Source organism: Pestalotiopsis fici, assembly GCF_000516985.1.
Source record: "Pestalotiopsis fici W106-1 unplaced genomic scaffold PFICI_Scf_3, whole genome shotgun sequence".
Lineage (NCBI taxonomy): Eukaryota > Fungi > Ascomycota > Sordariomycetes > Amphisphaeriales > Sporocadaceae > Pestalotiopsis > Pestalotiopsis fici.
Window position 1 is genome coordinate 2,453,902 of NW_006917093.1, and position 14,831 is coordinate 2,468,732.

At 51.2% G+C, this 14,831-nt stretch overlaps 5 protein-coding genes across 5 annotated transcripts; 3 read left to right on the top strand and 2 right to left on the bottom strand.

The window, feature by feature from the left end:
• Positions 1-2,796: 2,796 nt before the first annotated feature.
• Positions 2,797-4,309, top strand: PFICI_04882 (uncharacterized protein; the record flags this gene model as incomplete). Its single annotated transcript, XM_007833463.1, has 2 exons — positions 2,797-2,988; positions 3,050-4,309. The coding sequence occupies 2 exons, from the start codon at positions 2,797-2,799 to the stop codon at positions 4,307-4,309; spliced, it is 1,452 nt and encodes a 483-aa protein (XP_007831654.1).
• A 1,097-nt stretch (positions 4,310-5,406) lies between these two features.
• PFICI_04883 (Ribose-phosphate pyrophosphokinase 1) lies at positions 5,407-7,149 on the bottom strand (the record flags this gene model as incomplete). Its single annotated transcript, XM_007833464.1, has 3 exons — positions 5,407-6,656; positions 6,728-6,875; positions 7,039-7,149. The coding sequence occupies 3 exons, from the start codon at positions 7,147-7,149 to the stop codon at positions 5,407-5,409; spliced, it is 1,509 nt and encodes a 502-aa protein (XP_007831655.1).
• Positions 7,150-7,667: 518 nt separating this feature from the next.
• PFICI_04884 (uncharacterized protein) lies at positions 7,668-9,618 on the top strand (the record flags this gene model as incomplete). Its single annotated transcript, XM_007833465.1, has 2 exons — positions 7,668-7,903; positions 7,971-9,618. 2 exons carry the CDS (start codon positions 7,668-7,670, stop codon positions 9,616-9,618), a joined length of 1,884 nt encoding a protein of 627 aa, XP_007831656.1.
• A 318-nt stretch (positions 9,619-9,936) lies between these two features.
• PFICI_04885 (uncharacterized protein) lies at positions 9,937-12,491 on the bottom strand (the record flags this gene model as incomplete). Its single annotated transcript, XM_007833466.1, has 7 exons — positions 9,937-10,033; positions 10,087-10,630; positions 10,679-11,140; positions 11,195-11,303; positions 11,352-12,244; positions 12,307-12,344; positions 12,427-12,491. 7 exons carry the CDS (start codon positions 12,489-12,491, stop codon positions 9,937-9,939), a joined length of 2,208 nt encoding a protein of 735 aa, XP_007831657.1.
• A 992-nt stretch (positions 12,492-13,483) lies between these two features.
• Positions 13,484-14,595, top strand: PFICI_04886 (uncharacterized protein; the record flags this gene model as incomplete). Its single annotated transcript, XM_007833467.1, has 2 exons — positions 13,484-13,857; positions 13,929-14,595. The coding sequence occupies 2 exons, from the start codon at positions 13,484-13,486 to the stop codon at positions 14,593-14,595; spliced, it is 1,041 nt and encodes a 346-aa protein (XP_007831658.1).
• Between the last annotated feature and the right edge of the window lie 236 nt (positions 14,596-14,831).

Genomic DNA, 14,831 nt, shown 5'->3' on the forward strand with positions numbered 1-14,831 from the left:
TAGGAGGGAATGCCTGATCTTCAGCCACAGCCGAGACCTTGCAGCAAAATCAATTTGAACCCCCCGGCATTTGCCGTATGGCAGGCACACCAAGCTTTCGACAGCCGATGTGGCTTTTTCATAGAAATCCCATCGGGGAATATATGGCAATCGATTATCGGCGATTTCGCCTCATATCTCGACAACGATGTCGGTAAAAAGGAACAGCCCACGTGATGGTAGTATATACCAAAGGAAATGCTGGGTCTGAGTAGGTAGGTAATCATCCGTCTTTTCAAGGTCTAAATGGAATCTGGATTGTAGTGGATACTCTCATCTCCGCATCGGACCACAAAATTTCCTGCCAAAGTCCCACATGTCTTCTTCTCCATGGGGTTTGTCTCCTCGACCCCTTTTTTTTTTCTTGCTGCTCTCCGTCGCTGCTTGCTCTCGAGCTCTTGCGCAAAGTTGAGGCACGGGAGATCAACAACAGGACGGACCCACGGACGTTTTTACCACGCTACACGCTACATGCGCCTACTCACTTGCCACCGTGTGCTAACCTTCAGTGGTTGGCTAGAGCCTAGAAGAGGGGCCAATGTATCGCCGCCCGCACTCGCAGCAGTAGTTATTTCTCGTTTAGGACTTGGGTCTCGACCTTTAACTCCCCAAAATCTCCCCCACGTTTCCCACTGGCTGCAGTTCGCGGCGAGACGAGACTCGTTGGGTCGAGGCTAATAAGTCAGCAAGAGTCAAAACAGGCAGTCAACCGTCCCAGCGATGTGGTAAGTTTTCTTCTAGCTGGGCCACCGTTCGACTTGCGATCCCCCCTAGACTGTTGAGGGAATGCGTAAATGATGTTTAGAATATTGGAGCTTGACCAATTCTGTGATCATGATGTCTTCCAAGGCTGATGCTCAGTTCCTTTCTGGAATGGTTTCTTGGGCAAGCTACAAAAAACGCGCTCGCTTCTACCTTGAAGGAATTCTATCGGTCGATCCATCCACGCTGCACGAATCGGAGTCGGCGCGCCAAGATGCGCCCAGGTGAAGGGAAAAAAAAAAAAAACCATCTTCACCACACGGCTACGCGATGACGCGGATGATGCACTTTGGTTTCTCGGGCAGATATCGATTAAGGTTAGAGCTGACCGAGCAAAGACCGCCAGACTTCTCGAACGATTCTCCCTGGCGAGAGCCGCCGCCGAGCAAATCCAGAGGCAGGCAAACCGCCGCCCAGACAGACAGAGGAGGCTCAATTCAAGGATTCCCTTCAAAACCCCAACCCAAAGCTAACTAACTGTATACTATAACTTATTACCATGACAGCTTGCTACTACTTCAAACTAAACTCTAGCATGTGGCGGCTAGGGCGACGACAGACGAGCAGAAACGACTCAAAACTCGCTGGCGGCAATGTCCTGTCCGGGTGCCCAGTCTCTTGTACCGCGTGATAAGGTTTGGGACCCGCAAAAGCGCCGAGATGTGTTTCCAACTCCAGACTCTAGACTCCAGATTTTCGAGTCTTACTCCAGCTTTTCTTTGCATCTGGGGCAGTGACAGGGCCATGTCTCTTTTTTTGTCAGCATATCTGGAGCTCTGGTTCAAGTCTTTTTCGATTGACTAATGCACATTTGCTTCATGTAAAGATGGGGAATGTCGTTAGCTGTGCTGCTGCTTACTCTAATCGACTGGAAAGATATCGTGGGGAGCTTCACACTTAGAGACAGAATTGTGTGAATGGCCATGACGCCGTGCAACCAGCATCTCTCTGCTCATGCTGAACATTTATCCATCCAGTCAAACATATGCCTCAAGCAGTGAATTCGCGATTGATTGCACACTGCATACACAGGAGCACAAGCCAAGATACTACCCCCATGCCTCGCCAATGCCTCGCCAACGTCCTCTGCCTAGGCGAGCATACGAGTCATACCCGCTTTGGGCTCAACGTTTCGGTCCCGCCATTTTCATCGCTTGAATCACCCTAGGCTTTACTTACATTCACCTACTAATTACCGACCAGGGGGTGAACCTCGAGAGGCTGTCTGCAGCTACCCCGGGAACAGTATAGCGTGGGCCATGGCATTAAGCCCAGTCCTCCATCCAGATCATACTCAACTGCCGACCGCGTGAGGGCTAAGGGGTCTTCTACGATATACTCGACCTCGTGATTGGCCACAGCCACGGGAGCTTAGGCAAGGACTGCCTCGCAGAGGATAGATCAGGAATTCAAGATCCCCATGGGCGCACCTGCATTCGGCCCTTCCGCCCCGGGCTATCGAAACCAGCTGAGTGGTAATGGAGCGGGCGGAAAGCTATACTAAGGAAGACACGCTACGATCCTTTCTGGGCAGTCTTCCTACACCTCGACTAACCCCAGCTGGGGTCGAGGTGAAGCACGTTAGCACGGCCAATCTAGAGCTCTTCCCCCCATCTAGACTGCTACCGACTGTCAAAGGGTCAGCCGTTTTTGTTGTATCATGTATCCACCGCAACCAGGGGCCCCGCGTTTTTCTTCGTTGTAATCAAGACTGGCCGGAAGATGTGGTCCCTGGAGACTTGCGAGGGTATCGTCGAGGGATCGCGAGACCGCAGGAGGATAAAGGGAAGCCCTTGCCCGCCTCTCGAGTCTTGTAATTCCTCTCCAGCATCATCTCCAATACGACCTCCTCTCCTGGTTTGAGCCGCCTCCTTCTCTGGTACACAGTCGTCAACTACCGTGGGAAAGAAGTGGTCCGGCACATTATCTATACTTTACAACAAACCAGACACATATTGTTGCCATACTGGTCCAGTACCAGCAAATCAGCTCAAGATGCTCAGCAAGTCGCAAGACGTCGCTGAGATCAGCGAGAAGAATCGCCCATCCAACACGGAGGCGATGACTGAGGAGCACCGCAAGAATGTCTCCAACAACGGTTTGACCGGTGCTTCGGCCTTGACTGTCCGTCAATCAATCTGGCCCATCACCTTGGTCACTATCCTGTTCTTCCTCTGGGGTTTTGCTGTAAGTATCAATGTCTTGACTGCGGTCGAGAAAACGATTACGCTGACACATCGATACACAGTACGGTCTTCTTGATGTCTTGAACGCCAAGTTTCAGACTGCCCTCGACATCACGGCCGCCAAGGCCGGAGGTCTTCAGGGTGCCTACTTTGGTGCCTACTTCATTGGTCCTCTGACCTACTCCGGATGGTTCGTGCGAAAGCTCGGTTACCGCTGGACCTTCATTATCGGCCTGTGCATCTACGGTGTCGGCGCTCTGATGTTCTGGCCCTCGGCCGTCTACCGCTCCTTTGGCGGCTTCTGCGGCTCCCTCTTCATTGTCGGCTCGGGTCTGTCGACGCTCGAGACGAGCGCCAACCCCTTCATTGCCACGTGCGGTCCGCCGAGACTCTCCGAGTTCCGTCTCGAACTCTCGCAGTCGTTCCAGGCCATTGGCTCCGTCGTGGCCCCCTTGCTCGCCAGCCGCGTCTTCTTTGCCAACACCACCGAGGATGACCTGTCCAAGGTGCAGTGGACCTACCTCGGCATTGCCGCCTTTGTCTTCTTGCTCTCCATTGTCTTCTTCTTCTCCAAGATCCCCGAGGTCACCGACGCCGACATGGAGCTGCAGGCCGAGCAGACCACTCACCTCACCGGTTACCAGGAGAAGTCCCTCAAGAAGCAGTACCGTCTCTTCTTTGGTGTCGCCGCCCAGTTCTGCTACGTCGGCGCCCAGGTCGGTGTTGCCGCCAACTTCATCAGCTACGCCGCCGAGAGTGCCGGCATCGACCACGCTGCCGCCTCGGACCGATATGCCATTGCTCAGGCCCTGTTCGCCATTGGCCGTTTCGCCGCCGCCGGTCTGATGATGTACTTCAAGCCCCGCAAGATTCTCATGGTCTTCATGACCGGCATCATGATCTTCATTGCCCTGGCCATGGGCATCAAGGGCGAGGGAGGTGTCGCCATGCTCAGTCTGGTCCTCTTCTTCGAGTCGTGCATCTTCCCCACCATCTTCACCCTGTCCATCCGCGGTCTGGGTCGCCACACCAAGCGCGGCAGCTCCTGGATCGTGGCCGCCGTGTCGGGCGGCGCCCTCTTCCCCTCGCTGACCGGCCTCCTCGCCGACCACAAGGGCTACCACATCTCCATGGCCGTCCCCCTGGTCGGCTTCTTTGTCGCCTTTGCCTACCCCGTCTTCCTCAACATCAACCCCTGGAAGCGCGAGCTCGACGGTTTCCGCGAGACCCGCATCGGTTACACCGACGAGCATGGCACCATTGGTGACCCGTCGCGCGACGACAGCTACGCTGGCAAGAACCAGACCGAGCACGTTGCCTAAAGAGGTGGAAACAACAACAAGCTATAAAGGGAAAAATAAATAATAATTGTAAACAATGTTAGATATATGGTAGATCGCTTAGATCGTGTTATTACTTCACGTCTATTACTACGCGGTTCATGGCTAGATATCCTTTCATGAGTACGAGTTCATGAGCAGAAATGAATTTTTCAAGTCTTCACTTTAAAAACAAACTTGTTCCAACCTTTGTGGCTAGATTGTGCATGTAATAGTTGAGTGAATACTCGTCACAATATCCATCAGTGCCTTTATAATGAAGTAGGAAGTCCTATGCTTGGATTGCTAGAAGAATTTGTCGATCAACAGCACTTTCGAATCAAGTCATTTGTGTAGTCATACCACATAGAAGGCATAATTGCAAAGCATTCATTGTGACAGATGACAAGATGCCATACAAGGAAATGGACTTTGAAGATCTCGAAGCAGGGCTTGATGGCGGCGACGATGAGGCAACTGACCCAGCTTGTCTCGGAAGGCATCCATCGGCAAAGCAACTGTTCTAAGAAAGCGCAGAATTACACAACTATCAAAATAAGGACAGGATAATGAAGAAACATAATATATTGATGACATAATTACGTGCACTATGTATATCAGAGATAAATTGTTTTATTCACGTGCAAAGTTATACAAGACATATTCACGATAGTAAGATGTCCGAAAATTTCTCTTGCCCATCATCCACCGTTCCGAAAAACGCGATCTTGAAAGATCTAAATGGCGGGCCTTCTAGAGTCGGATTGCTTGATCTGCCAACGTTCCGTTCAGAGCTCATCCTAGAGGGATTTGAGCCCAGGCTACCACGAGGGTAGCACCGCTGGGGGTTTGTTTGCATGGTGCAAGAGCGATCACTTGTGCTGCATAATGGCGAACATACCTCAGAGAAGCTGAACTTTTTTTTTCTGAATTTGTTCATCAGATCCAAGCCCCTGCGACAGACCGAGCTGGCCGTTGCTTGGGGGGCCCTTGATCTAGTAGCCTTCCTAAACGCCATGCAGTCGCACTGACTAGCCCTTCATGATTATCGTAAAGACATTATGCTACACGTAAACTCGGTACAAACAAGTTTTGCGAGTTTAACCTTCGGCGATGTGTGCAAACAATGGTGAAATCGACTCGCCGTAGTGATTTCTCCTGATGGCTTCCGAGAGAAGAAAAGACAAGTCCAGAATGACCAACTTACTCGCGTTCTTACTCCTACGATCGCTGATCGGGAAGCTATTGGTGACAATAATCTGGTGAATGCACTCGCATGCCTGCAATTGCTCCAAAGAGTCGCCTCCAAACACACCATGGGTTGCGATGCAGTACACCTTCTTGGCGTGACCTCTCTTGACCACAGTCTCGGCGGCGGCAATCCAGGATCCGGCCTTGTCAATCATGTCGTCCACAATCAGGACTGGTCGGTCCTTGACATCTCCAACCAGGGTGATCATATGTTCGAGCTTGGGGTCTTGCAACTTTTCGTCCTCCTCGTCAGAGGATGGCTCAGCGTCGCCAGACCCACCCAGGGCATGTGGTTCTGGAGCGAAGAAAGAAGAGGCATGCGACATGGTCATTGGGTCTTCGGCCTCGGTACCTGCGTAGCTGCCATCTCCATCAGCCTCGGATGCAGGCGCAGAAGGATAGTCGTCAGGGACAATGTGACCCTGGACGAGACGTCCCTGAGTGACGACTTGAGCACGCTCATCCGTATAGGCTGGCGTTTCAGTCTCGTCCTCCTCATTCTGCTCATCGATGGTAGAGGCATGGGAAGAGGATCGCCTGCCAACTGGTGTCCGAGGCCGGCCATTAGACCTGCCATTAGCACGGTGTGGGGAGCCTTGCGAATCCGTGACGGTACGCGAAGACCTTCGAGAGCTGGTAAGCTCTTCGGGGGAGGGCGGCCTAAGCTCATCAGGAGTTGCTTGTGTTTGGCGACTTCCGTTAATCACGGTGGGCAGGCCGTCCAGCTGGTTCATAATCAGACTGGCGGTCATATTGCCAGCGGCACGCTTGCGGTCAGTCGTTACAATGCCAAAGTTGAGTTTCAAAGCATCAGCCAAGGATGTGACACGCTTGGTTCCGCCTGCGTTCTTGGAAACAACCACAGCATCTCTCCAGTCAGCAATGTTCTGTCGCACCCAACGGGCAATCAGCGGCTCGGCGTGTAGATTGTCGACCGGGCACTTGAAGAAGCCTTGCATCTGGGACGCGTGGAGATCAACAGTGATGACATGTTTGACACCAGCAACGTGCATCAAGTTGGCAAGCATGCGAGCAGTAATCGCACCACGGTGAGACTTCTTCTTGGATTGCCTGTTGTAGGGGAAGTAGGGCAAGACCGCTATGACGTGAGCAAGTTAGCATTCATGCCATTTTCCAGCCAATTGTGGCATTGAGTGGGTAGAGACCTACCAGTGATCTTGTTTGCCGAGCCGCCCTTGCAGGCTGAGATCATAATCAGAAGCTCCATGATGGTGTCGTTGATCTTGGGACTTCCCGACTGCACCACGAAGACGTCCTTCTCTCGGACACTGGTCAGAATCCGGACGCTTGTCTCTCCCTGGAGAACAGGTCAGTCAGATTGTCGGAACAAGCCATCTAGAGGCGGCGCGAGCTCTTGAGCAAGGGACAGACTATGGGGGTCAATTGAGTAGCCATTGACCAACTACCCAAGTCGCCCATGGTCTCTCTCGTGGGGGTACAGAAGGCATGGGCACACACACATTTGAGAATTGTGTCAGCTCGGCCTCAGCCGGAACCATACCCAGGTTCTCACATATCTTGCCAGTGAGGGGCGGGCAAGATGAGCCCGAGAAAACCAGAGTATTCCTCATCGTGTCGAAGAAGGAGAAGGAAAAAGAGAAGTAAGTGGGAGTGAAAAGTGCAAGAAAACTTTCAATGTGGGGGGAGAAGAGAAAGCTTTCAAGCAAAATGTGGGGCGGCAGCTGAAGATGGAGCTTAGCGCACAGGTCAGAGGTACGGCCGTTGATTGGACTGGATCCTGGCACAAATTGGGGGACGCGATGCGATTATGAAATAATTGAGCAAAGTACAAAGTAATACAGTAATTCTTTGAGGTTGCTTCACTATTGACATGATAAGCACCAATACAACAAGTAGACAGCAACTCCCAAGAAATATCTGGTGTTTGTCATGCTTTGATTGACGATCCTGCGCATTCAAAATTTGAATTGCACCTGCTCAACGGCCTACTAAGCTCGGGGGAAGAGAAAAAACAAAAAAGAAGGGACAGCAGCCTTTTTGGAAGCAGGTGATCCAGACAACTTACTACTGCTGCGCTCAATCCAACTTCTGGGGCTGTTGAGTCCCAGATCATCTCGGACAAGTCGCAATGGGCATCAAAGGTCTTATGAGAGTCCTTCCAGAGCTTCCTGTAGGCAGGACAAGAGTTTCCCTTCGCGGCCAGAGTGTGGTAATTGACGGTCCAGCTCTAGTTCATCGGCTATGGGAGGCCTTGATGCAGGGCAGAGCCACTACAAGTGTCATACTAGGAGAGGTGACATACTCGGCGCTGGTTCGCGCCTTTAGCGACTGGCTGGAGGAACTGCGCAGCCAAGATGTCCATGTGTAGGTAGCCTGTCCAATCCCAGACCAGACCTCGCCAAGTCGCCTTGATACTCAACCTTTACTACAGGAGAAAGATATACTTTGATGGATACTTGCCTCCTTACAAGTGGGAAACAAGAAAGGAGCGTCTTATGCAACAGACACAAATCGTGCAGGGTCTGTCCAAAACGTATCGCCAAGGTATTGAGCAGCCGACAGACTTCGGACGGGGGTTAGGACCAAGCCGGGTTTCAAGCCTGTATTTCCCCTCCAGCACCAAGCACTACGTGGACCGTCTGCCGAAGCATTCTTTCATGATTCCTGCGGTTGTTGAGCATCTAATGCAATCCGAATGGCGGGACATTGTTCAGGTTGTTCCCGGCGAAGCAGATGTCTATTGTGCCCAGGATGTTCGCCAGAATGGGGGGCTTTTATTGACCGCTGATTCTGATCTTCTGCTTCAGGACTTGGGACCAGACGGGGCTGTTGTATTCCTGTGGGATCTCTTTAATCCGAACGTCAAGAAGCCCGACACATGGAAAGAGAACAAACCCATTGATCCTGCGTCTGCTTTTGCAAGCGAATACTACGTCGCAACCACACACTGTCCTGCAGATGTAGAACGGTATCTTGGCATCACTGATCAGGGAGGGCTACCCAAGTTAATCTTTGAATGGCAGCAGCGTGGCGGCAGTCTTCTAGAGGCTCAGGTACGCATGTTAGCACAGGCGGAGAGTGAAGCCGATCGGCAGGCCTGGGACGCATTCTTCGATGAGCATCGCTTTGTCGAGTATGTACCTGAATCTCATCCCGTTCTAAATCTACTGTCCGGTCTCGATCCTCGCATATCCGAATACATCATACAATCTCTTGATTTGAAAGTGTCGAGGCAAAGGCCCGCATCCAAGCTGATTGCCAAGACACCCAGACGAGCTCCACGGGGCTCTGAGAAACTCTCTATTTTCCTGCCCGTCATGGTAGAGGACACCACACTGACGAGCTGCTGGGAGCACAGCCAAGTAACACGACAACTAGCCTATAGTCTTGCCCAGGGCTTTGCGCAGGAGCAACACGAAACTATCATCGAGTACCGCACCCTTCTATCCACCAACGGCGGTCGGAGGGTAAACATACCTCAAGCTGACACCACTGACTCATGGTGCGAGTCACTCATCTCAACTCTAGACCACCTGGAGAGTACAACGCAATCTGCGACTGCTTATAAAAAGTGGCTCGCTTTCGCCCTCTACCAGGAAATCCAGCACGCAAGAGAAGCAGGCACGAGTTCCCTGACCCTCACATGCGCAGCCGAAGCCGTCTATAAACAAAACCCGCATGACTATTCGTGGCCGCGCATCCATCTCAGTGCTGTGATCCAGGCTTCATTCTACTCGCTCAGAATACTGAAGCAAGTCTTGGGGGTGAGGTCGAGTCTGACCCCAGATCAGATGACCAAGACGCAAAAGACGCTGCTCAAACATCTTGAGACCATGCCGCCCATCATCGAGTGGCCGGGGATCCTCGGCCTCCACGATGACCTCTGCGCATTCGGCAAAGGGGATTGCCTGGCTGCCATTTCACAGATTCTCGGCGTCCCTAAGATCATCCTCCAAGACCCTTCCACCCGCAAGAAAAAGAGGTCCCGGGCTTTTTCCATAAGCGACAAACGCAGGTCACCGCCCAAAATAGTCAAGTCGACAAATCCGTTTGATGCACTCGAGATGGCCTCGGAGTGAAACGGAACGTAGAGGCTTGGGAGGCCCGATATCAGTCGACGGGACTTTTTCTTTCAAAATTCCATAACACGTAGAACGAATGAAGACCACGGACTGGTGACAGCAACCATTTTCATAATGTAGAAATACTCATCAATCTTAAAAAGGTATATGCATTTACTTATCAATATCGACTAAGGCAAATATTACTACGCTCGCCAGTTTTGTTGCTTTCATCATCGTCAATCGTTATTCCAGTACAATGTCAACCATTGCAGACGCCAATGAACCAATTAGGATTTCTTCGAGTCCCAACCGCGGCAAGTTCAATACAGATATCTAGGCCTTTGCCGTTTGATTTGCTGCAGCCATGCTCGAGATGAGTTTACGTCCAACCGAAATGGTCTCCTCCATGCCTTGTTGACGTTGCCAGAAACTAAGACTTAATTAGACGCTGGTCGATGAGGTATCTTCAAATTCTTCACTTACGCGTCCTCGGGCGTTCCATGTCCACGAGTAGATGCGATTCTTGCTTCTTCCTCGAGAGCAGCTCTCGTGATCTTCTCGCCGGTTGGCACATCGGGAAGTGGCTTCTCGAGGTTGATGTCGTGACCGAGTGTCTCCTCGAGCATGAGTTTTCTCATGGAAAACCTCTCAGCTCTCTCCTTCTGAAGTCCTGGGCTATCGAACTGGTTAAGCACGTGACGCACAAGATATTGTACTGCCAGGTAAAAATGCTCGGCAAGGAGGACACTGAGAAGGAGTCCCCAACCAGAAATGTTGTAGGGCTCGCCGCCTGGTCCCTCGGGGCCATTGGCAAATAGGTACACAATTGAAGAGCTGATCAGACTTCCAAACCACGACAGAAAGCCCAGAGCCGTGAGCCAAGGGCCAATAGAGTCAGCTCTCCAAGGAATCGGCCTCTGGCTGCTGACGGCAATCTTCATGGCATCGCCACGAAGTTCCACCCAGTTGTTGATCAGGAACGAAACAGGTGTCAGTGGCCAGACAGCGGAGAACAGAGATAGATAACCTAATACTGTTAGTACTGACTGATAGCTGAAGGACACTGTTGACATACCGAATTGGACTACCATCTCTCTATAATCTCCTGAGACATCATATACATCGAGTTCGGCCTCATTGCGGACTCGCGATAAGAATGCTGCCTCTTCTGGCACATCATGAGGGTTATACACAGACTTGCCGTTCTTTTGCTCCATTTCTGTTTGCACTTCCTTGACCTTCTTGAATACCTTGCGCTTGAGATAGGGAACCAATGTTTCAAGCGCAAAATTGACAACCTGTGCAGTGACGGTGAAGTAAATGACTTGCTTCTTGAGCCTATCCGGGTTGATGTTAAATCCCTGGGTTGTGACCTTCTCGCTTGCGGACAATGTCTCGGCAGTGACTCTCCAAATGTCCAGATAGGGCACAAGGAGGTTGCCAAAGGGCATATAGACAAACGTTGTCAGGAAAAGTGGGATATAGGAAGTAATAAAGTTCACCACGAAGATCTTCTGGATGAGCGCGGCCTCGTGGGCTTTGAAGCTGTTAGTCTTGAAACAGAAATGCAGGATTCTCTGGCACAACTCACCGTCATGGGTTTGATAATTCTCGGCATCCGTCAGCCTCTGAGCTAGGTTACTGAGAATAGTTGACAGGGTTGGGGTGAAGGCGGTCAGAATGATCGTCGGCAAGAAAGTCTGGCAATGTTAGTATGCGAAAATTGTTTCCCATTGTCATGAACATACCAGATAAGCCTTGAGGGGGCCGTTGTAGATCTCACCAAGGAAGATCTCGATCGAGAAGCAAAACACATAAAGAGCGCCCAGGATCAACAGGCACACAAGTGCAAAGGGAACTTGAAGCAGCTGTGTCTGGAGGCGCTTGCTAGCGGGGTAGACCTTGACTGGCTCTTTTGTGATGGGATCAACCGCCTCGTGATCCCACTTGTAGCTTGATCGAGGATGTTGAATACGAGAAACACCACGGACACCCCACTGTACTGCCAGATCGACCTCCTTCTTCTTCCAGTATTCAAAGAATATGACAGACCAGAGAGAGTTGACTAGAGCATAGAACCAAGAATACTGGCCGAGAATGAGCCACGCGGCAAAACCGAATGCTGCGGGGAAGACTAGGAAAGAAAAGTAGGACTGTAGGAAGGCAAAGTAGAAAGCAATCTTCTCGCCAAATTTGTCCCGAATCTCACTAATATCTTCCTCCTTCAGTGCGGACTTGCTGCTCCACTGCTTAATCCATTGGCGGTTGAAAGCGTGGTTGTGCAATGGGAAGATTGATTCGACGTGCTTCCACTGGCCCTTCTTGGGAGTAATGCCAGCTCCACCATCATTCTTGGGCAGAGTCAACAGCAGGTAGATTACTCGCAGGCGTTCGGCTTCGCTGATGGGCTCTTTCTCAAAGACCTTGTTGACGTCATTTTCCGGTGCAGTAATGCGGACACCATACAGCCAGTCCTGAACTCGCTCTTTATAAATCTTGGACTTGAGGTATTGGTCGGATGCGACCTTGACAAAAACGAGGACGGATGTATTGTCGACACCGCTACGAACTTCGGAGGCGACACCGGCTTTCGTGAGAACTTCGATCAGCTGAGTGAAGCCCGCTTCGGCTTCGTCCCTCTCTGCGATAGGTTAGTTATACTCTGGCGGGAGCATGGAGAAGGGGAGGGGCAGTCGGATTTACCAGAGGCAGGTATCTTGTAGTTGATCACAAAGTCGACACTATACAGAAAAGCTTGTCAGCTACAAAACCATGCCAAGGAGACAGGGGTCTCTGCAATGCTTCTCTGCATCATTTACGTACTTCATGTTGGTCTTGAGCTCCGGTCTGTTGCCGTCGGCGGCATACAGCTCTCGAAGACTCGACATGCTGGCGGCGTCGGTCTTTTCGAGAAGACCAAATTGGAGGAAAAGGAGTCTATAGGGAAGAGAGTGGGAGGCCCAGTGTCATCAAGGGAGGACGAACAGGTAACGATGGTTTGGGCTGAATATGAAGCCCTGGAATTCTGCAAAATTCAAGCTTGGGGAGCTTTCGGTTTCTGGGCAAGCTGAGCGTTGATCAACGTCATCCCGCAGCCCTCCTTTACCCCAAAGCAAGATCCATGACATCCTGGTTATGGCCCGTGCAGATCCCGCTAATCTTAGCGTGCATAGATCTTGGAAAGACTCGCTAAGCTCAAACATTTCCAGTGAGCTTGTTCACTGTAGGCCCAGTTATTACAGGGAACGAGCTGTGCATGCCATGACCTTGTGGTAGATCTGCAGCTGCGCATTGTGTATGAAGTACATACTTAGTGTAGCATTCGTGGCTCTCTCGCGGAATAATCACGACTACGCTGAGCGCTTAAGCTGTTGACCTATTGACAATATTTGATACATGTAATTTCAAAAAGCATTAGTGTCTCCAAAACATTTTCAAATAATCATTACCTCTCAACTCTACTCGACATTTTGACTCTATGTTTAATAATGGCCAGCACTCGAGACAGTGACGTGCACGCTCACATTGAGAGTTTCCTATTGGTTCATCCCTGAAGCTCTCCTGCCGTGCCGGCAGCATCAAAGAGTACCCCGAGCCCTGCGGCTTTCGAAGCTTTGTTTGTATGAACGACGAAGGGCACATCTTTCCCTCTGCAACCACGTAACACAGCCGCTTTCCTATCTTATAAAACAGGCTTGGGAGGCAAAAACAGCTCTGAAACTTCATTACCTTTGTAGTCTAGCCCCTGTTACGCATACGTTCTTTGGAGTAGTGTGGACTCTGGACTCTGAATTGGCAACGCGTCCTTGTCAAGTCAGTCGAAGCTCACCTATTGAGAGCCCATTCCTGGCGCTCCACCAGCACCTGGACACACAGCCAAATGGGTCTTTTCCAGAAGGTCGGCCTCCGTCGCTCAAATAAATGGGAGAGCCTCACCATTCTTGATCACCTTCTCAATTCACCGTTGGAAGCGATAGCGCTATGCATATATTGGCTCGTGACGTCAGTACGCGGCAGCCCTCTGCGACCGCCACGGAACAAAAGGCCCGTCAGGGTGGTCTGTTTATCTGATACACACGACGGGATCGTGGACAATGTTCCGGAAGGCGACCTACTTATACACGCCGGTGACTTGACGAACAACGGGACAGCCACTGCGATTCAGAAGCAGATAGACTGGCTGGCCACTCTCGGTCATGAGCACAAGGTCTTGATCGGGGGAAACCACGACTGCCATTTAGACGAGACCTGGAGGTGTGTTGCTTATTCTCCTCCTGCCTCGAATCTGCCATGTGACTCGATGAACTTACCTGTGTTACCCATAGATTCCGCAACAGTAAAGCAAGCTTGGATCTCAAGGGCATTGAATTATTAGACACGGGAATTACGGAGGACAATACGGAGCCTTTAGTCTTGGAGTTTGATGGCGAACGCAGAATCACCATCTGGGGTTCATCAAGGCTACCAAGATGCGGAGCCGACCGCAACAATGCATTCATGTACGATGCCGGCAGTGACACGTGGAACAATGCCATCCCCCGCGGTACCGAGATCCTCGTCACTCATACACCGCCAGCATATCACTTGGATCTTGGCTTGGGCTGCCCAAACCTACTCAAGGAGATTTGGCGCGTCCAACCCAAATTGCACGTATTTGGTCATGTGCACTGCGGCCGCGGCGTCCAGCCTGTCTATTGGGACGACTGCCAGCGCGTATACGAGCGATTGTGTGCACGCCAGCCCTGGCTAATCACCAAACTGCCGTTTGAGGTTGTAGCGGTCCTTCCAAGGGCCCTCATCGACCTTGTCCCAAGCTACCGCTGGATCGACATCACCAAGGTCATGTTTTACGGGTTCACCAGTCTCGTCTGGTATTTCCTCATGCAGGGTGGCAGGACGACCGGCCACGAGGGGTTGATGGTCAATGCAGCATGCCAAGATAGAAATACTGGAAGGCTCACGAAGAAGGCGCCGTTTGTCATCGACATATGACAATGGTGAGGATATTCTCTCACTCTGCGCGAGCTTCTTCAAGACCCGAGACTCATACTCTATAACCTTTATTCACACCAATTTAATCGAGCGAATCGCAAACCAAACTAGGATACAGACAAATGAATCACCAGGCTTTGGTGTTGGTGAAGCCATGCCTTGCTTCGTTCGTATTCCCTGAACACCATGTGTGCAATCGACAAATATTCTTATTATGTCCATTGTATCCAACTTCC